Genomic DNA, 24,821 nt, shown 5'->3' on the forward strand with positions numbered 1-24,821 from the left:
TAACCGATTTGATTTTTTTTATATGCGGGCCTTGCCGTTCAGATATTCGCGCTGCCAAGGCAACGCTAGTAAACAGCTGTCACTCGTGTTGCGGCCGTTATCGATAACACGGTGTGATTGGCGCGATATACCGATTATTTTGTTGCGTAATGCCTTATCGTGCGTAAACAGGAGGACTTGAGCGGACGGTCGCGCAATGCCGACGTTATTGAGGCGCGGCGGAGAGGACACTTTCAGGTGATCAACGGTTTCCGCAGCTGAGCTCCGAAGCGCGAAATTTCGACTCATCGAATCACGTGAGCACGGTTCCCCGTGTTATTTGTTCGATCGCCCGTGATATCGCTTTGTTTATTATCGAATGCTCATGAGGCGGCGATGCGACGCTTACGTCGTGTTTTGTGACTCGAGTTCGACCGCAGTTGTGTCACGTTGCTGAATTGGGCGAGTGAGGTGCGCCGAATGTAATTGGCAATTGGCTGAAAACGACGAAGGAAGCAAAGCTGTTTTCCTTGCGCGGAGTCGGCATCAAGAAGCTTGCGTGCATGGATGCAAAACAACAGCGCTTCTTTCATCCCAGTTCACGCTTACTTCCTAAAAACATCCGCAGCGTTGTGGTTGTGCGTCTGGCTGCGTTCAAAGCTACTACGGGCCGACCACTTAAGACGGCTGGGTCTGTTGTTTCTGATTATAGCACCTTCAAATAGCACCTCTCTTACGAATGCCCGAAGGCAGTGATTTTGTGGCGATTTGTAGACGTCAATGACAAGAGTATGTGCCACACCTTGCCGTCTATGTTATCTCATACGTGGGCGCTTCTACGTTCCTCATCGCACAAGTTGTAATACTGCTAGCGGGAAAAAAGAAACAATCTTCATGAACCACCCTTGATGAATTGCAGGGATTTCTTTCCTTCTCGAACAACTTCGAAAAGGCCAAGTTCGCGAAATAGATTATAACCCTCGTTTTCAGAAATGCATCTTAACTTGAAGCCCATGCTTGAGTTGATACGAACAACGCCTGATGCGAACGCGCCCATGATGCCTCATTGCGTTTCCGTTCGAGCATTCACCACAGGGGTGATTTAAATCAAGTTAAGCGTGGGCTTCAAGTTAACATGCATTTCTGAACAAGTCTCCGGAGGATTACAGTGAACAGGCAGCATTCAGGCGATCCAAACGGTTGAACTAAGGATGCCGAAATCACCGGGGTGAGAGCTGTACATCAGGAGGAAAGTGATAAGAATTGATGTTGGAAATCTGTTTGGCTGCTGGTGGACAGTGTAGTAGTTGGTTGTTTATTTTCATTTTGTAAAGGAAGGACAAAGAAAATAAATTGCTGCTGACTGCATAATAAGACTTTACCTGTACTTAACAGAATTAGTTATTCTTTTGTTTGAGGCCTCCACTCTTGGATTCAGTCGCAGGGATGTTGGCTCTCCGTCCAGAAATTTCCCGTGGAATTCAGCCAAATGCTGAAATCTGCATTTCTTTTCTTTTTTTTTGCGCACTTTTCAATTAATGATTATTGATTCTTCCTGCTATTATCACTTCCATTTTAAGAGATAATTTCACCTTCTATGGCACTTAGTCCATAGCAGCTTTGAAATTGTATTTTTTCATTATATATTGGAATAATTGACCCATTTCTTGGTTAATTCATGCTGTACGCATGTCAGAGCCACATGTTCGATGGGCAACAACTGTCTAGATTGTGCATCTGAAACCTGAACAGCTGCAAGCAGTGGGCACCAGGGCTAAATTATAAGGTGTAAAGAAAGCGTTGCAGAAAGGAACCATTGACGGCTACTTCCTAGTAGCAGTTAAAGGGACGCTAAAAAAAATTATTTTAGCTATGTTGGTAAATTAGACTCCCGCAATACCAAAAAAAAGAAAGCAACTTTTATTGTGAGAAGACGGTTGGTATGCCAGCACAGACGGAAGAACCAAAAACTGGTGGCGACCATGCCTTGTAGTTCCCACACGAGCCTTCTGCGACATTATAAATTTTGGCACCGTCCGCTTGGGCCTAGTTAAATATTTATTGCTCGAAGTGGACTGGCATAATATTATTTTTAAATCCCAAAACTGAATGTAGGAAGTTTTGTGAACCTTTGCTGAACCACCACGTACGAAATGTAAAAAAATGCTTTGCGACCTGTGGTGTAGTGGCCACGGGGTCCTGGCGCAAAATGCAAAACTGAAACATCAATCAACCTCACTATTACAGCAAAATCAATGAAAGTAGTGTTCTTCAAGAACACTTTATCAATATAAACTGATTCATTGTTTCTATTTAATGTCCCTTTACGTATGTTTTGGCCACAGCTTGCTTGCAGTGTCACTTGGCTGTGTTTGCATTGCAAGACATTGCTTCATTAGGAGCAATATGGCCCGATGAGTTGGCAATGACTACTCCCTAGCACGCTGCCAGGGAGCAAAATGAGTAGATGTCAAACGTCCAGCTACCATTATATTGCAGTGTTTGTTTTTAGTTTCCTGTTGCTATCTGAGTGGATTAAGCTTGCTACCGTAAGTTGGCAGAAAAAGCCAACATGTTTGCAGGCTATGTGCTCACTGACACTTCCACTTACTTTTGCTCGCTGACACCCACTTGCATTCACAGTCACTTTCACTCACACTTATTGGCACCCACTCACATACGTATACTTGCGTCCACTTGATTTCACCGTTGCCTACTTTTGTTTGCACTCGTGCTAACCGGCACATGCTGTCCACTCGCACCCTTCATCTCGTGCCTGCAAGATGAATGCATAGCAAGTATGAGTCAGTATACACGTCGTGTGTGGGTATGCCGACCTGTGCTAGCCGTGATGTTGGTTTACTGAATGTTTTGGCTTTGTTTGTCTCGCGCTTCAATCAAAAAATGTTGCTTCATTTCCATTGCTCTGTATTTTTTCATGCTGGTTCAACTTGCGCGCTTTATGACATGAGCAACTGGCGTTATCACAACTTGTATACACTGCTGACACCTCCAGAAAAAGGTATTGCAATGCGTATAACCTTTTTCTCTAAGGTGCAGAGAGATCACTAACTGCAGTGTCTTGCCTGCACTGTCCAGTGACGCAGGCGATTGACAGCTGTCATGGCAGAAGCAACGCAGCAGTGCTCGTACGTGTCCTGCATCAAAAGCTTTGGCAGGCCCATTTTGCCTCCTCTGGTGAGCATGCATGTTTGAAACAACTGGAATTTACGGAAATTAATGTATGTTACCTACGGGGACAAAGCATCAAGCATTACAGCGAGGCTGGCATTTGCACACACCACTCGCAGCTAACAAGCATTCTCTGCATGAGATGTTTACTGCTAAAGAAAGGCGAGGACAGTGATGGAAACATGAACTGTGACATGAAAGGTAAGTTCCAGCTGTTTTATTCAGGATGGGTATGCTGGTATGTACAGTCAAACCTCAATTTTTATAAAGTATGCAATGTAGAAAATGGAGCTGGGCAGGCCATGTAATGCATAAGGTAGATAGCTGGTAATCCTTTAGAGTTGCAGCATGGATGCCAAGGGAGAGGAGGCACTGTCAAGCGGAATTAGTTGGTGTGATTAAATTGGGAAACTCGCAAGTCCAGCATGGAATTGGCTAGCACAGCACAGGGGTAATCGGAGATCACTGGGAAAAGCCTTCATTCTGCAGTTGAAAGAAAAATAGGCTGATGATAAGTCCCACTGCATGCCTTTTGCAGTGCATTTTTTTTTAATGTGCGGCACTTCCTATGGAATAACAACTTGGTCTGTTACAACTACTGGACATCAGGTTACGTCGAATCACGAAATCTTTTGGGTGCCTTTGCGCTTCCAGTATGTGGCATACTGTGTTTTAGTCGTGAGTAAAAGTGTTGCTCTCTGGCCTCTGGTCATAGAAATGTGTCACTCTGCCCATTTGGGGGTGTACAGGGTCAAACAGGTGACGCATTGCGTGTGATAATTGCATCGCACTCCGCAGCCTATGAGACTTAATTTCATGTTGAATTAGATTATTACCTACATCTTTCTTTCATATGTGACTCACTATTTTCTTGTTTGCACATACAAGCAGTGAGAGAAGTCTCTAGCCTTCCTAGTGTTGCCTACTATGTATGAAACAGATAATACATGGATTATAAAGATGACAGCATTAAGTGCATGCATGTCGCTGTCATGTACATGAGGTGATTAGTTGACGAGTTTAGGAAAATTACAGGCCTAAGACAGCATACACTGATGCAAGACAGTCGATGTTCCTGGGAGAATTGTTTATCTTGTGCGAGATGTTTGTAGGGCTGCTGCTGGTGTTGATCAGGCACTGTCACTGAAGCGTGAAATAGGCGAAAAATTACTGCTTATATACTCAAAAAGCCTGGAGGCCTCTTGTAACTTCAGCAAGTTGGTCTGTAGGCGTAAGCTGCAAGGTGCCAAGGTTTGTTTCAACCACTGTGTGATATTTGAAATGTTGGTCAAAGTAATTGTGGCACGCTAAGTTTTTTACTCCTGCATGCAGATGACCAATGAGAAGCGGCTGCTTATGAGGCATTTCAAGGCACTCGCCTGTGAGAGGGAGGCAGCGCGTGCAAAGGTTGGTGGTTCACAGCCCTGTTGCTAGTGTCTTAGTCACCGTAGTAGTGGTTGCCAAACTTAAATGAAGAGAGCACGGATATAATGAATAACCATTCATGGTAACGAAGGGATAACAAAGACACTCATTGAGCGAGATACAACAAGTGCCAGCTAAAACTTGTTCATACGAGGAATGCATACACATATACATACAGGTGATAGGCGAAGCTGTTAAATATAAGAAACAAGAAAATGAAGGCATGGCATGGATCAAGTGACATCAAGATATGAAAATTTGCAGTTTGAAAAGGATACAGATGGACAGCTTAATCGCGCGTCATGGTTGTTAACCCTTCGAGGGTCAATTTTTTTTACCATATGCGACACCCAGGGTCGATTTTTTTGTTGCAGATTCCAATTCTTCTGAGGGACCTATTTCGAAAAAAATTGCCCTTAATTTTTCTAAGGTGACCATAAAGTGAGAAAAAAATATTTTGCATTGGTATATATGTACTGTTTATTCATGAATGACAACGATCAAAAAAGGAAATAAACATAAGAATTAAAAATTCTATGCATTATTATACACATAAGGCTTAGAAAATGCACACACGAGAATATTTCGCAAAGTGTCAAATGTTCCTGCTCTTGCACTAATATTTACGTCCATAGCGTAAGCGAACTGCATAGGTGAGCGCACTCAAGAAAACCGCTTCAGTACCTTCACTCCATCTTTGGACTGAAGTCCGATCACACTTCCTTTCGCAACCTTCGCTTCAGTGACATCTTTTGGCAGTCCTTTCCTCGTTGGGTGAATTGTACCGCGATTGAAAGTGTCCACCTTCAGAAAGCAAAGAGTGAGCGGCAAGCATGTGTGAACGTTGTCTATCTGCAGTGTGGGCCCAACTCCTTTGTAATTTTGCATGAGTTTCAAACTACATCTTCGGCCTGTCCTACGCCAACTTGTCGGTCAGACTTTCCAGCATATATTTCGACTTTTAGCATGTAACCGTCTTTTCTACATGCCTTGAAGAGGTTGACTCCGTACTTATGGGCTTTTCCTGGAATATACCGTATTTACTTGCATAATGATCGCACTCGCGTAAAGATCGCACCCCTAAGTTTTGTCCTCAAAATTCAATTTCTTTTCTTTCCAGCGTGATGATCGTATCTCGAACTTGCCGCAGCTATATGTCGTGTGCCAAGTCTTGCTAATGATGATTGCACTTATCATTTGTGGAATGCTGTTGAATGCTACGCTAATTGAATGCTACGCTCTTCAAGCCATGCCAAGCTGTTTGCACGCACCAAACGGATTCTTAAGCAGATGCCCCATTTCATTCCTTTCATCACTTTCCACACTTCCATAAAAAAAAAAAAGCTACGACCAAACTTGCCTTAGCGTTATTATTTGTAGGCTTTATAATGGTTGTGCTCCAAACAACCACAACAAAAAAGGCACCTTTCGATTCCTCTCGTCTGCACTTGGGGGCCGTAACAATTCTCGAGCGGCAACAACAGTAGCCACATTTACACAGATACATTAGAATTGTACCCTATTCATGCGCCTACCCTTCTAACACAGCTAAGATATTCGCCCACCGTTAGCAGAAACGTGCCATATTAGGATAATAGTGAATACAAGTGCCGCACTTTTCGCAGCATGCCCGTCATGTGTTTCTATCTCACTGGCAGCTAAGCGTGCCCATCTCTGTTTCTGTCCCTTCAAAGTGGACATGGCTACGTTATTGCCACAAACTTGCTGATATTAACGACATTATTAATTACTGATATGGAAGAAACCTTTGAATGCACATAATGTACTCATAAGAAGAAAAAATAATCAAGTTCGGTGCGTTCAGCGTGCTCCGCCGGCCGCCATATTTGTTTTAGTGTCCCGCACTGTTACAGTGGCAGCCGCCTGTTCGTTGAGCTGCTGTCATCCCGCAGCAAACGCAGGATGAAAAAAAAGAAAAGGTTTTCTTTTCGCAGAAAATTTAACCCGCTGTCAGGATTGGGGGCTCAATCAAATCGCTCGTAACCCATTGTCAAGATTGGAGTCCGGCATGAGTTAGAAGGTAGCTGGCCCATGCCATCGTCCAACTTATCCACGCTGAGGACGTTGATGAAGGGAAGGACTGCTTCTCATTGAGAAAGAGGAATATCGGTTTACATACAGTATCTACAACAGTCTAGCATAACTGCGAGAGAAAGTGCATCAGTTCTAACATGACTGCTAGAGAGGGTGTACTGAGCATCCGCACAACAGCAGTTTATAAACACTCGGTCCTCCCCCGATACCCAGGCGACGGAAAACGGCCACCTCCTTGCGCGAGGGCTTACTTACACACACACTCACACAGGTTCACGGAGCCCGCCGATGTCCGGCTGTCTTCGCAGAACTCGGGGCTTACTTCACGAACGGTGCATGGGAAGGGGTCTCTGACGACGTTCCCGCGGCACGTCCCCGCTCGCGGCAAGCCAGGGCGGTGGTGGCGAGTGCAGGCACAAAGCCTGCTTCGTCGAACTCTGCTCCAGCGACGGAGAGTTCGGGGCTCACGTATTGTTCTCGACACACAGTCGACTTAGTCACGCCCTGGCTAGAGGTTTGCGGCGACGCTCCAGGAAAGTTGCCGCCACTGTCGCAACTGGCCGGCAAAACTTGCACTGCAGCTGGCTGTTCTTAACACCGCATAGTGATTGTACTCCTGAATTTTCATCAATTTGTTTAACAAAAAAATGTTATCATTATGCGAGTAAATACGGTACTATCTGAACGAAAGTAGGCCGCACCATGGCACCATTGCTTCATCAATCCTGACCTTCTTTCCCGGCTCAAGCACAGTGGCAAAATTTTGGTTCAATTTCTCTAACAGAGGCCGGATCTTAAAAACACGATCTTGCGATTCTGCAACCAGTTCATTGTCCGCAAAATGCCAGAACCTCAAAAGCAGGAAAAAGCGGTCATGGCTCATATTTTGACGAATGATTTCAATGCCATACAGGTCTCCTTTTGCCAAGTAGCGACTCAGAGTAGGAAGACGGATGAGACCAATACAAATCAGTATTCCAACAGTATTTTGTGCCTTGGTTTAATAGCCATCTAATAAGTAAAAACGCCTCTACAGACAGGCCAACTTAAACAGGCAGTCCGATTCCTGGCAACGCTACAGAGCCTGCGTTAAGGAATTTCAGTCGGTGATGATAACTACTCGTCGCCATTTCTTCACACACGATCTACCATGAGTGCTAGCAACCAGCCCTCGAAAGATCTGGCAGACATTCAATCCTTGTAATAATCCCGATGTAACCACCACCGATGCTGTAGGAGGCAGTATTCCTGTGGCTGACTACGCTGAAATTTTCAATAAAGCATTCAGGTCAGTTTTTACCCGAGAAGAGGCCTTTTTAGCCCCTATCACAATGAATACCTCCAACACCTCAATGTACGAAATAGTAATTAGTGAGACCGATATCTTATCTTTACTAATGAAACTGAAAACTTCGTCAGCTTCTGATAACATAGGTTTCAACAACAAAATACTCGTGAATTCATCAGAAGGTATTCATCGCATTTTGTCCACTATTTCTTCAGAGTCTCTTTCATCTGTTTTTTATTTATATCCATTTGTTATAAAATTATATCCCATTTTGTTATATCAAGATTTTGTCTGTATTCACTATCAGTGTTCAACAAGTGTACATGTTCCTCTGACAGCGCAAGAGGGAAGCGTTTCTCCACACCTTGTGTGAGGCTGACCTTGAGCTGGACCACAGCGAGGACAGCAGCCTTGATGTGGCGCACACCGCCCCACCATCTCTGGGTGAGTGGAAGCTCTGAGACGTTGTAAGATGGGTCAGTTGGCATTAGGGTGGGTCAGCGTAGAGGCACTTATCCCGTTAGGACACCTGTTAATCCAGTGTGTTGAAAATTCCGCTTCAACACCTTGTTGTCATTTCTAATAGCTGTTCTACAAGTAGTACAGCAATACAACCAAGACAGTTTTCTGAACATTGCACATGGACAAAACATGGTAGACTAAGTGGAGCCATTTAGTGTCGCAGCACGTGCTTGTTGATGTGGCATCTTGGAGTACTTTTGTTGTGCATGCAGATGAGGATGCAAGAAGACGCACGTAGGCACATAGCACTGTGTGTGTGTCTTTCACATGTCTTCTTGCATCCTTGTCTGCATGCACTACAATAGCCCTTCAAGATATAGACTAAGCAGCCATGCGTATCTGACAATTGAACCGTGTGACCAGGACGTCTGGGCACTTTTAAGTTTGTGAGCGTTGATGTTTAATGCACCGGGACCACTCTTCACAATTGGCTTTCGCAAGAAGCAGGCAAAGCAACCCGGAACAGAATGCAATGGAGGAAAGTGCTTACATTTTGGATGGAAACTGAAAAGGTGAAAAGTGGCTACACAGACACATTCAGTGTGGAGATTGTCACTTGAATGCACGCTGCTGACAAGCAGTCGGAGCAAAACATGGGTTCCAACATCAGGCAGCTACACATGCTGCCCCGTCTTGGAGGCTACGAATAGAGGCTTCTCCATCACCCAGGCAATCCCTGCCCGCTTGCAGTCTATCATCCGCAGCATGTCTGCAGCTTTTTCCCTGCTTCTTAAAACGAGTGACTCATGCCACGTGACTTGTACGAAGCGTACAGAGCTTTTTTTCTGCTCCTTGTTCAATTGCTCCACATGCTCTCCTCCTTCGCATTGGTCTTATTGTGCTCTGATACGCTATACCCCGTTAGAAAGCGTGCCCAATGCTGTGCCGAGTTTTACCAAAAGTACCACAAAAAACCATGTACAGTACGGACTTGAATATAATGCGAGTTGATTTTCGGGGACAACAAAAACCATTAAAAAAGTTTTCATTCATGTATGACACAAGTGTGCGAAATTCAAATGGAAAGCAAACTACAACGTGAACGAGAGATGCAAGATAAGAGAGGTGACGACACTGGCTCTGAAAGAACTTGGTGAAGGCATTTCTAGAACTGGAGCTTTAGGCTGAAAATCGTTTTGTTCTGCATGTAATACGGGGGTGCCTTTGCAATTTCCGCAGAACTTTATGTCAAACTCTTTATGTCAAATGCCTTTGCTTCGAGGTGGTGATAAATTCAACTTTGCCCTGCCGTCTGCTAGCTGCCTGGTTAGCTCAGGTGGTAGAGCGGCTGCCCCAGAAAGGCGGTGGTCCTGAGTTCGAGTCCCAAAGCAGGACGAATTTTTCTTCAACTGGGAGGTTTTTCTTTTGAGGAACACATATGGGTTTCCTTTGTACCACTTTGCTACGTTTAGGTGGACGTCTGAGTTTCCCTTTATTAATTACTTCTCTCCACCTTGCAGGTCTGTGCAGAACTTTACGTCAAATGCCCAAGTTTTAAAGAAAAAAAGATATATTGCTACAGTCGAACCCACTTATAAGAATATTCAAGTGCCACGAAAATTCCATTGTTATAACTAATGATTGTTATAACTGGGTTGCATGAAAAAATCTAAATAGGGGGTGGCAGAGCTGATGCGAGAAAACTCTAATGGTGGGGAGGCCAGTGCCCCTACCCACCACCTTCCTCCATCTGGCTGCTTATTGTGTTCACTCATTTAACTGCTTCCTGGCCGCTCCAATTGCGTGCAACAAGCCGTGGCTATCAGCGCTAAAGAATGGCACTGCTATAAGAAATGCAAAGAGAAGTAATGGGTGGCAAGCGATATGCGAGCACCACCGTGGCATCGCTTTGGTGGTGCTCGCCAAACGGGGCCTCTTAAAAATGGCGAGAAGGTTGTCATGGCAGGTGGTCAGCTTGAGGAATGCAGAAGAAATGCTGAGGCGAGATTGCCACAAGCATCTCGCTATGTGCTTCTCACTAACTTGCACGAAAAAACCCTATGTCCACCAGCCTTGCATGCTTTACGGGAAGCTTTGCGACATCCTTCTCCAAGGCATCCAGATGCTTCACATAGTGCAGCACAAGCTTCTTTGTGAAAGCGAAGTACTGGAGGGACTGAATCATCTGCCGGACCTCCTGTGAGGACAACGTTCAGGCAGCCTGCCCTAATGCGTTATCACTGCCCTCGTCGCATCACTATCTGATGCAAGCACGTTCGCGGCAATTGCCTCATCGGTTAGAAGCACTCAGTTTCCAAATTATAGCCATGCGCTTTCTTTTCACCGGCAACGTCGTACATTGCCGACGATCAGCAGGCAGATCAGCCATCTTCCGTTTCAGCGGCAAGTCAAATGAGGCTGAGAAACCACGTGGCCAGGAACAATTTCGACGCAACCAACAAAGACGAATGCGAGCGATTATGCGGTTTGCAGAACTACACTGAATGATGAGTCAGTGATCAACATGTGAGCAGTGCATTTGGCATGGTCCATTTGTGTTTCAGAGGGTGGTGCGGCATAGAGGTATTGGCACAGTCCATTTGGGCTCGGAGGGGTGGAAGGGCAGTGGGAGAAAGGCGCAGAGAAGGCTGGAAAATGAGTGTGTAGCAGCTGTTGGAGCAGTGGGCCATCGTTTAGCGGCTCGAATTTCTCATTTTCTTTTTTTCTTTTCAAGGATCTTGCATTTCACTGTCTCTTGGCTCGGACACCCAGCAGCGAGACTTCATCGTTATAACCGATAATGCGGCATCACGGTGTTATAGTAAGTGGGTTATTTCACCATGGAAAACATAGAAAAGTTGACGGTGCAGCAGCTTTCTGTTGTTGTAACCGATATATTGTTAAGACCGGTGTCATTATAAGTGGGTTCGACTGCATATGTGGTTGTTTATGGCACCTTTGCAATTTTGAAGCATAATTGATTGGGCAGTGGAAGATTGCACAAGGTGTGTGCAAAATAGAACTGTACGCTATCTTGTGGCTGTTGTTTGGATCCGACTGCTGGTACGATCTGTTGGGAACTCGGCGCTGACGCCCGTGGTTGTACCTGGGTCGCAAGCCCCAAGGGTAGCGTTGGCCTGGCGGCCTGGGGTACAACTGGAAGCATCCGAAGGTCCCGGCAAAGCATGAGTCGACTGGTAACAACGAAACAACTTGTTTATTTTAACATCGCAAAGAGTTGGCGGTCAGGTTTGACCGTAGTAGAGAGACGGGAGAGCACTTCACTCAACAGAAGAAATCGGAGCCCTCCTTTTGGCGTCCGGGGGCAGCTGTTTTTATACTCTCGCAGTTGAGGGCAAGAAGGAACCCCTCAAAAGACGAGCACGTGAATGTACAATGGGCTAATGGTGACGCACACTGTCGTGGCGCTGCGCACGATCTCGTAGCACCCTGTCGTGGCGCTGCGCACGATCTCGTAGCACCCCGTCGTGGCGCTGCGCACGATCTCGTAGCACCCTGTCGTGGCGCTGCCGGTCGGACACAATGACTGGAACGAGATCCCTGCTTTGGCATCGCCTGTTTCGGGCCCAATAACTGGAATGAGATCCCTGCTTTGGCATCGCCTGTTTCGGGCACAATGACTGGAACGAGATCCCTAGGCGGTCGCATCGCCGCAGACGCGCCTGGAAACACCTGGCGATGAGTGTTGCGGCGACGACGATCGGGCCAAAATGTCCGCCGCCCCGCCGCAGTCGCGCCGGCAAAACCACGTGGCGCAGGCGAAACGCAACAGACCGCCCCGCCGGGGGAAGGAGATCCCGATGGACAGGGGACTGCATCCGCTGTCCGGAGGGATGTCGCTCGATGATGCTCATAACCGAAGTCGGGCGTCCCTCGACGTTTCTTGAGCGCAGCGCACAGAGAAGGCCTCGTTCTCTTGTTCAGGTTCGCACGGGACACTGCAAAGTGACTTCGGGAGAGTTCACCTTTTTTGTTCTCGTTCCCGGCAAGCGTTAGAACTACACTGAAACTCAACCGCTCAGTCAGCAAGCACGGCACAACCCTCACTAAGCCCTGCCAGGCTCTTTCCCCTTTTTATACCACTGCCTAGTTCCTTACAGTAGTCTAGCATCACTCAGAACGCGTCCACAAATTGAAAAATTGCACTAGAAAGCATATCATCACTTTGAAACACTAAACAAAAGCAATATGTTAAAAAAAAATCCTGCCTCAGGAAGAAAAACATCAGTAACAAACAATTTTGAGGCTGATTCCTACGTTAGGGGCTTCGACTTAAGCCATCGGCGTTACCGTTGAGACTCCCCTTTTTGTAACGCACCTCAAAGGAATATTGTTGTAAAGCGAGGCTCCAGCGCAGGAGGCGGCCATTTTTGGGAGAGATGGTCTGCAGCCATTGGAGAGGGCAGTGATCCGTCTCAATGATAAACCTCGAGCCGGCTAGATAGCATGACAATTTCTGAACGGCCCACACGAGACACGCACACTCTTTCTCGGTGGCGCTATACGCCTGCTCACGACTGGTCAGCTTACGACTAGCATACAGGACGGGGTGTTCTACCTCTCCATTTTCCCGTTGGCACAGTACAACGCCCATGCCTCGCTCACTAGCATCGCACTGAACAATGAACCCTTTTGTATAGTCTGGCGATCGTAGCACAGGCTGGCTTGTTAGGGCACTCTTTAGGGCGCTAAAAGCTCTTTCCTTTGTCTCGTCCCAGACGACTGTTTGAGGCTCTGTTTTTCTTAGAGCATCCGTCAGGGGAGCCGCGATATCAGAGTACCTAGGGATGTACCTCTGATAGTAGCCGGCGAAACCCAAGAACGACCGAATATCGGTCTTTGTGCGCGGTTGCGGAAAGTCTCGCACAGCGGCCACTTTTATTTCAGAGGGGCGGCGACGACCCTGACCAATCACGTGACCGAGGTAGACAACCTCGGCCTGTGCTATCTGGCACTTAGGAGCCTTGACTGTCAAGCCCGCTTCGCGCAGGCGGGTTAGCACTGCCCGCAAGTGTGCCATATGCTCAGACCAGGATGCGGAGAATATCGCTACGTCGTCTAGATACGGTAAAGCGAATTCTTGCTGTCCCCGCAACACTTTATCCATGAGACTTGAAAAACAGTATGGCGCGTTCTTCAAACCAAAACTCAACACTTTAGGACGGAATGTTCCCATTGGTGAAATGAACGCCGCATACCTACTAGCCTCTTCTGTAAGTGGAACCTGCCAATAACCCCTGACAAGATCTAGGGTGGAAATAAACTGAGCGCTACTAACTTTCTCAAGGCGCTCCTCGATGTTAGGGATCGGATAAATTTGATCCTTAGTGATGGAATTAAGCCTGCGGTAGTCGACGCAAGGACGAGGTTCCTTGCCCGGTACCTCAACTAAAATCAAAGGGGAGGTATAATCACTCTCACCTTCCTCAATAACACCGAGCTGTAGCATTTTCTTTACCTCAGCCTCCATAATATCGCTCTGGCGGGGTGACACCCGATACGCCTTGGATCGTACTGGCTCTGGGGAGGTAAGTTCAATATCATGAGTAAGTACAGAAGTCCTACCAGGCCTCTCAGAGAACAGACCTTGAAACTCTCGTAATAGCTGGTGTAGTTCGGTTTTCTGCTCAGGCGACAGCGGTGCTTTACTGATAAGGTCACTAATGACTTGACCGGTGTCTTCCCTGTTCGTCACTGAGCCTAGTCCCGGAAGCTCGACCGGAAGCTCTTCAGGAACGTTTACCATCATGCACACCACTGCTTCCCTTTGTCTATAAGGTTTGAGCAGATTACAGTGGTAAACTTGCTGTGCTTTCCGCTTTCCTGGCAGACTTACCACGTAGCTAACGTCCGACAGTTTCTGAACAATTCGTGCTGGGCCCTCCCACTGCACGTCTAGTTTGTTGTTTAGCGATGTGCGCAATATCATGACCTCATCGCCCACCTCAAAACGACGGGCCCTGGCTGTCCGATCATAATAAACCTTGGCCCTCTGCTGGGCCTTTGTCATTGCTTCACCTGACAACTCCTGTGCCCTTCTTAAGCGTTCGAGGAGTTTAAGCACGTACTCCACCACGACTGGGTCGTCGCCCCTACCTTCCCATGATTCTCGAAGCATGCGAAGCGGAGATCGAAGCGAGCGACCGTACACCAGTTCAGCTGGCGAAAACCCCGTAGCCGCATGCGGCGCGGTCCTTAAAGCAAACATCACCCCAGGCAGACACAGCTCCCAGTCAGTTTGATGTTCAAAACACAAAGCTCTCAACACGCGCTTCATGACGGAGTGGAGCTTCTCAACGGAATTCGACTGTGGGTGGTACACTGAGCTGTGTAACAGCTTTACCCCACACCTTTCGAGAAAAGTTGTCGTCAAAGCGCTAGTAAACACTGTGCCCTGATCTGATTGAATTTCCGCAGGAAAACCAACTCGCGCAAATATGGACAGTAGTGCATTAACTATCTCAACAGAGCTGAGTTCTTTAAGCGGCACTGCTTCAGGGAACTTTGTCGCTGGGCAGATCACAGTCAAAATGTGTCTGTACCCCGTGGCTGTTACCGGCAGAGGTCCCACTGTATCAATAACGAGCCGTCTAAAAGGCTCCGTAATGATAGGTACCAATTTCAACGGCGCCCTTGATTTGTCCCCTGGTTTGCCCACCCGCTGACAAGTGTCACATGTCCTCACGAAATGGTCTGCGTCCCGAAAACACCCTGGCCAATAGTACTCTTGCAAGAGACGGTCCTTAGTTTTCTTAACTCCTAGGTGTCCGGACCACGAACCCCCATGTGACAAGCGCAACAGATCCTGACGATAGCATTGAGGCACGACCAGTTGATCGAACTCCACTCCTCGGCGGTCTAGATACTTCCGGTACAGGACTCCACCTCTTTCCACAAAACGCGCAGTTTTCCTGGCGATACCTTCTTTGACATTGCAGCGCACGTTTTCCAGGCTGCCATCCTTTTTTTGCTCGGCTATCAAAGCCGACCGGCTGACTCTTAGCAACCTATCAAGTCCGTCTGACGTAGGCGCGATGAGCAAATCAGTAGATAGCTCTTCTAACTTTCCCGAATCGGGATTTTCCTCTCCAGTATCTGGCGCCTTTAACGTTACAGACTCAAGTTTATTCAGTTCGGGCGTGCTCGGAATATCAGCTTGCTGCGCCTCTGACCCTTTTTCGTTGTTTGATAACGTCGGCCCCGCAACTATCGCCTTTGCAGCGAGCTCCCGAACCTTCGATCTGGTTAAGGCCTGAACACTAGCTTCACCAAACAAAAGCCCCTTCTCGCGCAGGAGGTGATCTGACCTGTTTGAAAATAGGTACGGGTACTGGGGTGGCAGCATAGATGACACTGCCGCCTCTGTCTCAAGCGCTCCGAAAGGTCCTTCAATAAGCACTTTTGCTACCGGCAGACACACGCTATGAGCTTCCACGGCTTGCTTGATCCACGCGCACTCGCCCGTGAACATATGGGGTTCTACGTAAGATGGGTGAACTACATCCATCGTAGCTGCGGAATCGCGAAGCACTCGGCACTCTTTCCCGTTCACGAGGAGGTCTCGCATGTAAGGCTCGAGAAGCTTCATGTTCTCGTCCGTGCTGCCTATTGAAAAAAACACAACTTTTGGTGTTGTTTCCGGACACTGCGCCGAAAAGTGACCCGGCTTCTGGCACGTATAACAAACGCCCGCTCGCCTCATCTCGAACCGCTTTCTGCGTTCGGCTTCGGCTGCCGTCTCTTTACGTTTGGTCGGATTGCTTTCACTCGCATCCTCACTACGCGTGTCCCCCTTAAATCTCATGGGTGTGAACTTCGGCCTCTCAAACTTCGAGCCAAATTCACCCTTTTGACCGTCCTTAGCTCCGCGAGCTCGACGCGTCACAAACTCCTCGGCTAGCTCAGCGGCTCTAGCCACCGTACTCACGTCTGGCCTATCCAAGACCCAGTATCGCACGTTCTCCGGTAACCGACTATAAAACTGTTCTAGCCCGAAACACTGCAGAACTTTATCGTGGTCACCAAACGCTTTCTCTTCTTTGAGCCACTCCTGCATGTTCGACATAAGCCTATACGCAAACTCTGTATAAGACTCACTTTTGCCTTTCTCATTTTCTTGAAACTTCCGACGGAACGCCTCCGCAGACAGCCGGTACTTTTTTAGAAGACTCGATTTCACTGTGTCGAAATCCTCTGCCTCCTCTCTATCCAAGCGAGCGACTACGTCGGCCGCCTCGCCGGGTAACAAAGTGAGCAAGCGCTGTGGCCACGTTTCCCGAGAGAACCCCTGCTTCTCGCACGTTCGCTCAAAGTTAACCAGGAACAAACCAATGTCCTCTCCAAGCTTAAACGGCCGCATCAGGTCAGTCATTTTGAACAATACGCGTTCTCCTGCACCGTGTGCCTGACTTCCATTACGAGCGCGTTCCATTTCTACCTCAAGACGCTTCATTTCCAAAGCGTGTTGACGGTCACGCTCTTGTTGCTCTCGCTCTTTCTGTTCTTTAAGTTCGCGCTCCTGTTTCTCTTTTTGCTCTTTAAGTTCGCGCTCCTGTTTCTCTTTTTGCTCTTTAAGTTCGCGCTCCTGTCTTTTTGACCTCTCCTCAATAGTCTCAAGGCATTCCGACAGCTCGTCATCCTCAGCCTCTAACTCAAGAATAGCCTTTAGCAGTTCTGGTTTTCTGAGTTTGTCTGAGACATCCAGACCCAACTCTCTTGCAAGCTCCAACAATTTCGGTTTGCGCAACGACTTCAAATCCATGGCTGCTCTGAATGCTGCTTTCTCTACTGCTTACTATTGTCTTGCCGCAAACTAACCCGGCAGCAACGACAACCACAATTACCAGCTCTGTTTCTGACACTAACAAAAAGCCTGGCAAAGCTCAGAAGAAGAAAGTCCCGCACTCACCAAACCTCGCAGGCAGGAATTCCGCGCAGTCGTTCCGCTGCAGGCAACCAGTCGTCACACAGGGCTCGTTGCACTGCTCCCGGATCGTCGTTGAGCTGCTCAGCATACAGTCAACTGCATCTCTTCGCTGCTGGCCTCCGTTGTCGCGATCTCGCCGCTGGCAGACAGTTGTTTGAAGTCGTAGGCGATCTCACCGCTGGCAACCAGATGTTTGGATCCGACTGCTGGTACGATCTGTTGGGAACTCGGCGCTGACGCCCGTGGTTGTACCTGGGTCGCAAGCCCCAAGGGTAGCGTTGGCCTGGCGGCCTGGGGTACAACTGGAAGCATCCGAAGGTCCCGGCAAAGCATGAGTCGACTGGTAACAACGAAACAACTTGTTTATTTTAACATCGCAAAGAGTTGGCGGTCAGGTTTGACCGTAGTAGAGAGACGGGAGAGCACTTCACTCAACAGAAGAAATCGGAGCCCTCCTTTTGGCGTCCGGGGGCAGCTGTTTTTATACTCTCGCAGTTGAGGGCAAGAAGGAACCCCTCAAAAGACGAGCACGTGAATGTACAATGGGCTAATGGTGACGCACACTGTCGTGGCGCTGCGCACGATCTCGTAGCACCCTGTCGTGGCGCTGCGCACGATCTCGTAGCACCCCGTCGTGGCGCTGCGCACGATCTCGTAGCACCCTGTCGTGGCGCTGCCGGTCGGACACAATGACTGTAACGAGAAGATGGTCCCTGCTTTGGCATCGCCTGTTTCGGGCACAATGACTGGAACGAGATCCCTGCTTTGGCATCGCCTGTTTCGGGCCCAATAACTGGAATGAGATCCCTGCTTTGGCATCGCCTGTTTCGGGCACAATGACTGGAACGAGATCCCTAGGCGGTCGCATCGCCGCAGACGCGCCTGGAAACACCTGGCGATGAGTGTTGCGGCGACGACGATCGGGCCAAAATGTCCGCCGCCCCGCCGCAGTCGCGCCGGCAAAACCACGTGGCGCAGGCGAAACGCAACACTGTGCAAGATGCCACACACCGCAAGCATGACCTACTGCATGCATCTGATGGTGAACCAGAAAGGTGCTTGCTTCGAGCTAGTTTATACAGACAAGTTCCCAAAGCAGGCGCAATTGATGATAGCAGTGTCACAAAAAAAAAAAAAAACAAGAAAGGTTGCTGTGGTCTAAAAACATAGTGTTGCTTGTTGGTCTCTGCAGTTCCAAGTTCACTGCTGCTTGTCCGCTGTCTAAAGGTAAATCGATTGTAAATAAAGTGCATATGTATCCCACAACAAAAGGCCTATGCTCAAGGTCACCTTTAAATGCTGTACCTCCCTCGTAGTGTCATGTTTGCTGGATCTTTACACATCTAAAAGTTCACAGGTTGGCATGCATGCAGTATGTGATGTTGTATTATATTTTGGTTGTGAATGCACGTGTTGTGCTGTGGAAGCACTACAATGAATGCAGTCGTAAAAACATGTAGCTCTGCTCATCTTTCCGTGGCTAACACGTCCATCTCTGCTATGTCCTTTGTGCGGTGCCTGCACTTGTGACTGTAATATATGAAGTCAGTGTTGCATCAAATTACGTACTACGTTCCCATTTCTTTTGACTCGTATTTCATGCACTGTTTCTTTTTTTTTTTGTTTTTTTTTTTTTTGTCATGAGTGCAGGGAGGGTGAAGAATTGCTATTGTCTACTACGTATAAAATAGAATGTAGTACTGAACGAGAAGAAAGGCGGTTAACCGAGGGGCCCGACATTTATTAGACATATCATGAGAAGCCAACAGACACTGACACCAAGGACAACATAGGGGAAAGAACTTGTGCTTAATAAATGAAGTAAAGAAACAATAAATTCATGGAAATTAAAGTGGATGAAAAAAACAACTTGCCGCAGGTGGGAACCGAACCCACAACCTTCGCATTTCACGTGCGATGCTCTACCAATTGAGCTACTGCAGCGCTGTTTCCCCATCCACTTTTCTTGGGTATTTATGTGTCCTAGTAGAACCCTGGGAGTGTTAGCCAGCGCCACCACTCACAGACCTTGGCGGCGGACGTGGGACGTCCTTTTTGCCGCAGGCATCACAAGAACGTGATCGTTTTGGGTGAAGGCAACTGGTCAATAAACCCACACACACTACCTGAAGGCATCGATGTTGCTGGATTCGAGACCCTCGTTATGTAATAAACGAAAAGAAAGGCAGTTAACCGAGGGGCCCGATTTTTATTAGTCATATCATGAGAAGCCAACAAAAACTGACACCATGGACGACATAGGGGAAATTACTTAGGCTTAATAAATGAAGTACAGAAACGATACATTAATGGAAATTAAAAGTGTATGAAAAAACAGCAATGTGAGTGGTGGCGCTGGCTAACACTCCCAGGGTTCTACTAGGACACATAAGTACCCAAGAAAAGTGGATGGGGAAATAGCGCCGCAGTAGCTCAATTGGGAGAGCATTGCACGTGAAATGCGAAGGTTGTGGGTTCGGTTCCCACCTACGGCAAGTTGTTTTTTGATCCACTTTAATTTCCATTAATGTATCATTTCTTTACTTCACTTATTAAGCACAAGTAATTTCTCCTATGTTTTCCTTGGTGCCAGTGTTTGTTGGCTTCTCACAGAATGTAGTACTGATCACTTTAAAGGAGTGCTCGCTTACTTCAAAGGGTTTAGCATTCTACTGAAGTACTGAAGCGCCAAACAGACGACACAAGAAGAGACACGGACGAGCGCTTACTGACAACTGACAACCAAAAAACAGTATGCGCGACCTGCGGAACCCAGCATACCGATCCACTTGTCAGTTGCAAGGAAGGGGTAGTTTATCAAATTCCGCTCTCATGCAAAAAGGTTTACATTGGAAAAACGGGGCGGTGTTTAAATGAAAGGCTAAAAGAACATGAACGCTCACAGGAAAAAGGAACTGGTTCCAATGTGGCCATCCATTGCAAAGAGTGCGGGTGCAAGCCTCGCCCAAGAGAGACCATCGTTCTGGACAGAGGTCGAGACAGCGTTGCCCGTGAGCCGAAGGAAGCCTTCCGCATTAAAAGGATGGGCCTTGAATGCGTGAGCGAACCGTCAAAAATTCTGTATAAAAGTGAAATGTCCTTTTTAGAAGCCCTTAGTTAGAACTGGGCATGTTGCTGCGCTGCCTGCGCTTGGTGAGAATTCTTAATCTTTTAGTTTTTATGGGGTACTCCCTTACGGCGGTGTTTCTGTATCACGTAACCATTTTCATTTATAGTCATTTGGCCCTGTACACCACGTGTCATCTTCACGAACGTCACCTTCACAATCGTTCTATCGCCTTTTGCCTGGTTACCATGTGATTTTTGACAATGCGCGAGTTACGCCGCCAAATTTGCGTATATATATTTTGTGTTTCCATCAACAAAGCATCAGTTGTCAGTAAGCGCTCGTCCGTGTATTTTCTTGTGTCGTCTGTTTGGCGCTTTAGTACTTCAGTAACATGCACCAACTAGCCCTACAAAAAGTTCTGCTGGTTTAGCATTCTTTGGGAACTAACTGCAGTTTCTTGTGACTGCCTATTTTTGTGGGCTGGTTCTGAAGATAACGCAGTCTAACACAGTAGTAAAAGCCACACAGTGGCATGGTACTAAGGGAAGCGAAACAAGGGTACATGATCAACTTGGATGACGACGTTGTCTTCTGTTAGATGAAAGGAGTTGTGTTGCCACAGTGGTCTAAACCAGGACTCTTATAAAACATCACCATGCGGTCCGGGATGTTGATTACGGTGTCATATTCTTTTAGGAAATCCATTCCAGTAATCAAATCTTTACAGCACACAGGAAGAATGATGAAAGCGGCCACGAAAGAAGAATCCCAGATGTTAATTATAGCAGTATATCTTCCAGTAGGCATCAGTAATTGGCCGCCTGCCGTCCTTATGCGAGGTCCCATCCATGGTGTCCTTACTTTCTTCATTATAGAGAAGTCGGCACCAGTGTCGACTAACGCTGTCATTGGCTGCCCATCCACCAAAACATCAATGTCGGCGCTCACAATTTGTTTGGTGTCAGTATTGATCAGCTTCACGGCATTCTGCAGGGAGAGTGTTGGGGGCTTTTTATTGTCTTGCGGTGGGCCTGCAACCTTACCCCCAGAGGTAGCCGCCCTCAGTTTCCCCGACATGGGCTGGGCAATCTTCGTCTTCGTAGGTCAGCAAAAGTATGTCCAGTGGGTGAAGCCATCTAACGTGGAGGGGTTGGAGAGCGCGACCGGTGGCTGAAATTGGACCGATCATTGGGCATGAATTCGTCATTCGGGTGCACTATTGGAGGTCTCTGAAAAGCAGTGTCATCATGGCGTAGCATGGAGTCGTCATTTGCACGTTGACCATAGGACCATGAACGAAGAGGCTGAAATGATGTGTCACAATACCAGCAATGACGCGAAATATGGCTGGCACCTCTGGAGTGGAAACAGAGTGGGCACCTATCGACGATGTGCCATATGTCGGTTCTCCAAAATTGCAGCCGTCTTGTAGTGTCGTTTTGCTGTGTTGACCAAGGCGCGGCAAACGATGGCTGGCGGTATGACTGCAGCGGCATAACAGCTGCATGCATCAAAGCCTCCTCTTGTGGCAGCGACCATCGAGTGGCTGTCGGAGGCTGGTGGTACGGTGGTGTGGTTGTAACCGGTGGTGGACATCAGACAGCGGCGGCGTAACTCATGGGACGCTCGTAGTCTTGAAGATCGGCTGCCGGGAATGCCCATCTGATTTCATCGCGCACAACTTGGGCAATTCATGCTACGGGTCTATCCAGTGTCGGTGTTAGAACCTTTTGAATTTGATCTCTGATGAGCTCTCTGACCAACTCACGCAAGGAGTTCTGATACTCGGCAGTCACTGTGGCGGCATTATTTGTAGTGCTGGTGGACAGTCGATCATGCTGCCTGTATCGTCGAGGAAGGGCCCGCTCAATAGCCGAAGCCTCCTTGATAAAGTCAGCGACGGTGACTGGTGGATTCCGCACAAGCCCCACGAACAACTACTCTTTTACACCTCGCATGAGGTAGCGCAACTTCCTATCTTTGTTCATGTTCGGGTCGGCTCTATGAAAGAGGCGGGTCATGTCCTCAGTGAACATTGTGACCGACTCGTTAAGTTATTGCACCCGTAGCTCCATCATCTGCTGGGCGCAGTCGCATTGGCTGGCACTTGCTAAAGTATCCGTTATCTTTTGCCGAAAGTTATTCTATGTCGTTAGGCTAGCTTCGCGGTTCTCGAATCGTCAAGGGCGAAATAGACGTGATAAAGCTTTTGCTGCTCAGTCCACTGGTTAATCTGTGCGACGCATTCATATTTGTCCAGTCAGTCTTCAATGTCTTCGAAGACTGCTCCGATCAGGAACCAGCAGATGCAGAATGGTTACCTGTTGTGGACTGGGAAACTGACTGGTTTGGGGTGCTTGTGGTGCGCTGGTTTGGGCCATTGCGAGATGTGTGCAGCGCCTGGAGAGAGGTGGTTGAAGAGCAGAGAACTCCGGGGCAAGACCTAGCAGTCAACAACTAAAGCATTGCACAGGTGTTGTAACTGGTGACAATGCGTCTGGGCTAGATGAACGACTCCCAGAAGTACTCTGGAGCATCAGGTGTGGTCAGTACCCAGCACCTCCACCAGTGTCGTGGTACAACGCAGACAGAAGACAGGGAGATGTTCTTCAAGAACAGGACAACCTGTTCAAAAGCAAACAGAACAGAGACACGTCTTCTTCGTCCTTTCCCAATCTAACTGACCCACTAGACGGAGTCTGTTAATGCCCCCATCGTCGTTGCCGTCTGCATAGAATACATGTCATTTGTGCTTCCCTAAGAGAGCATCACCCCGATGCTAAACCAGAAATGTCACTTGCGGAAGTAGGAGTCTCTGGCATAGTTATTCACTCACATACGGCTTCATGCGGACAACGTGCACAAGTTCAGGATGGTGTGTGCGGCACCACTAACAATTGGGACTATCAAGAATGACCTCGTACGTGACATCACTGAGTCGCTGCAATACTTGATATGGGCCGAAGTATCACCTTGACAGTTTCTGTATGGGTGCCCAAACCCACATTCTGTCACCGACTTCACAGGTTACTATTCCACAGTGAAGATCATAGTGGCCTGTGTCGCAGTCTTGCTGCTGGCAAATCCACAAGCGTGTGAGCTGCGGAGCCTCTTCTGCACGTTGCGTAAACACATCGGCGTCCGTGTCTGTGTCGTCAAAGTCGTATGGAAGAATCGCATCCAACATCGTTCGTACATTCCATCCATGAACAAGGGTGAATGGATTCATGCGTGTCGTCTCTTGTTTCGCCGTGTTATACGCAAAGGTTATATAGGTAGGATGTCTTTCCAAATTTTATGTTCAACATCCACATACATTGAGAGCATGCCTTCAGTTGTTTTGTTTAGGTACTCTGTTAATCCATTGGTTTGTGGATAGTAGGCGGTTGACTTCCGATGAGCCATGCCACTTAGTAGCAAGGCGTGATCTAAAAGTGCAGCCATGAATTAGGTTCCTCGGTCTGTTATTATGATGGTTGGTGTGCCGTGTTGCAACACAACATGCTCAATGAAAAAGCATGCCACCTTAGCTGCTGTGCTTCTCTGGATTGCCTTTGTTTCAGTGAAACGTGGGATATAGTTGGTTAACAACAAAGCGGATAACAAAGCGATTCCCTGCAGTAGAAGTAGAAAGTGGGCCCAAAATATCCATTCCGATATGATCAAATGGTTTTCGAGGAACTTGGATGGGTTGTAGGAGGCCAGCTGGTTTTATCGGAGGCGACTTGTGCCTCTGGCAGTTGAGATAAGTGCGAACGTGATGTTTCACGGCGGTGGTAAGTCTCGGCCAGTAGTACCTTTGCTGCACTCTGGCCAATGTTCACGTGTAGCCTAAGTGACTAGAAGTCACCTTGTTCTGACAGGCTTGAAGAGCTGCAGGAATGATGAGCAGATAGGGGTACCCGGTCGAAGAGAATGTTCTTTTGTAAAGGACTTTGGCCTGTAAACAAAACGATAACAGTCCTCTTGCGAAAACTCAAGGCGGTCTTGCAGATCTTCCTTATAAGTAATTGATTAGTTCAAGCAACTCGGGGTCGTCCCATTGTTGTTGTGCAATGGCGGATGTGTCCAGAACACGAAGAAATGCTGAGTCTTCCTGTTCGGGTGGAGCAGGCGACTCTATCGGCGATTGAGACAGGCAGTCAGCATCCATATGTCGTTTCCCTGACTTGTACATAACAGTCGTGTAAAACTCTTGTAGCCTTAGGCCCCAATGCTGCAATTATCCAGAAGGATCTTTACGGTTTGTCAGCCAACAGAGCGAATGGTGGTTGCTCATAACTGTGTAGTGGCAGCCATACAAGTATGAGCGGAATTTCATAACCACCCATACCACGGCGAGGCATTCCTTCTCATTTGTGGAGTAATTAGCCTCTGTGCGTGAGAGTGTTCTGCTGGCATAG

At 47.7% G+C, this 24,821-nt stretch overlaps 1 protein-coding gene and 2 non-coding genes across 12 annotated transcripts in view; 2 read left to right on the top strand and 1 right to left on the bottom strand.

Moving 5' to 3' along the window:
- LOC142590639 (uncharacterized) overlaps positions 1-24,821 on the top strand; it is a 139,644-nt gene that overhangs the window by 825 nt on the left and 113,998 nt on the right. For 2 of the 10 annotated variants that reach the window (XR_012830207.1, XM_075703003.1), the window contains exons 1-5: positions 35-296; positions 3,079-3,177; positions 4,504-4,578; positions 8,278-8,383; positions 11,136-11,222. Coding sequence is in view for 9 of the 10 variants with exons in the window: in XM_075703003.1 (XP_075559118.1) it covers positions 3,103-3,177; positions 4,504-4,578; positions 8,278-8,383; positions 11,136-11,222 (343 nt within the window). In the remaining variant the exon portion in view is untranslated. Of the gene's footprint in view, positions 1-34; positions 297-342; positions 671-700; positions 1,208-3,033; positions 3,178-4,503; positions 4,579-8,277; positions 8,384-11,135; positions 11,223-24,821 lie in introns of those variants that run through there. The other 8 variants (XM_075702995.1, XM_075703000.1, XM_075703001.1 and 5 more) reach the window with 6 other exon arrangements.
- TRNAS-UGA (transfer RNA serine (anticodon UGA)) lies at positions 19,220-19,292 on the bottom strand. The gene has a single exon. It is a non-coding gene; the product is annotated as a tRNA-Ser (tRNA).
- On the top strand, positions 19,771-19,843 carry TRNAS-UGA (transfer RNA serine (anticodon UGA)). Its single transcript has one exon. It is a non-coding gene; the product is annotated as a tRNA-Ser (tRNA).

The sequence above is a fragment of the Dermacentor variabilis genome, chromosome 8 (assembly GCF_050947875.1).
Source record: "Dermacentor variabilis isolate Ectoservices chromosome 8, ASM5094787v1, whole genome shotgun sequence".
Lineage (NCBI taxonomy): Eukaryota > Metazoa > Arthropoda > Arachnida > Ixodida > Ixodidae > Dermacentor > Dermacentor variabilis.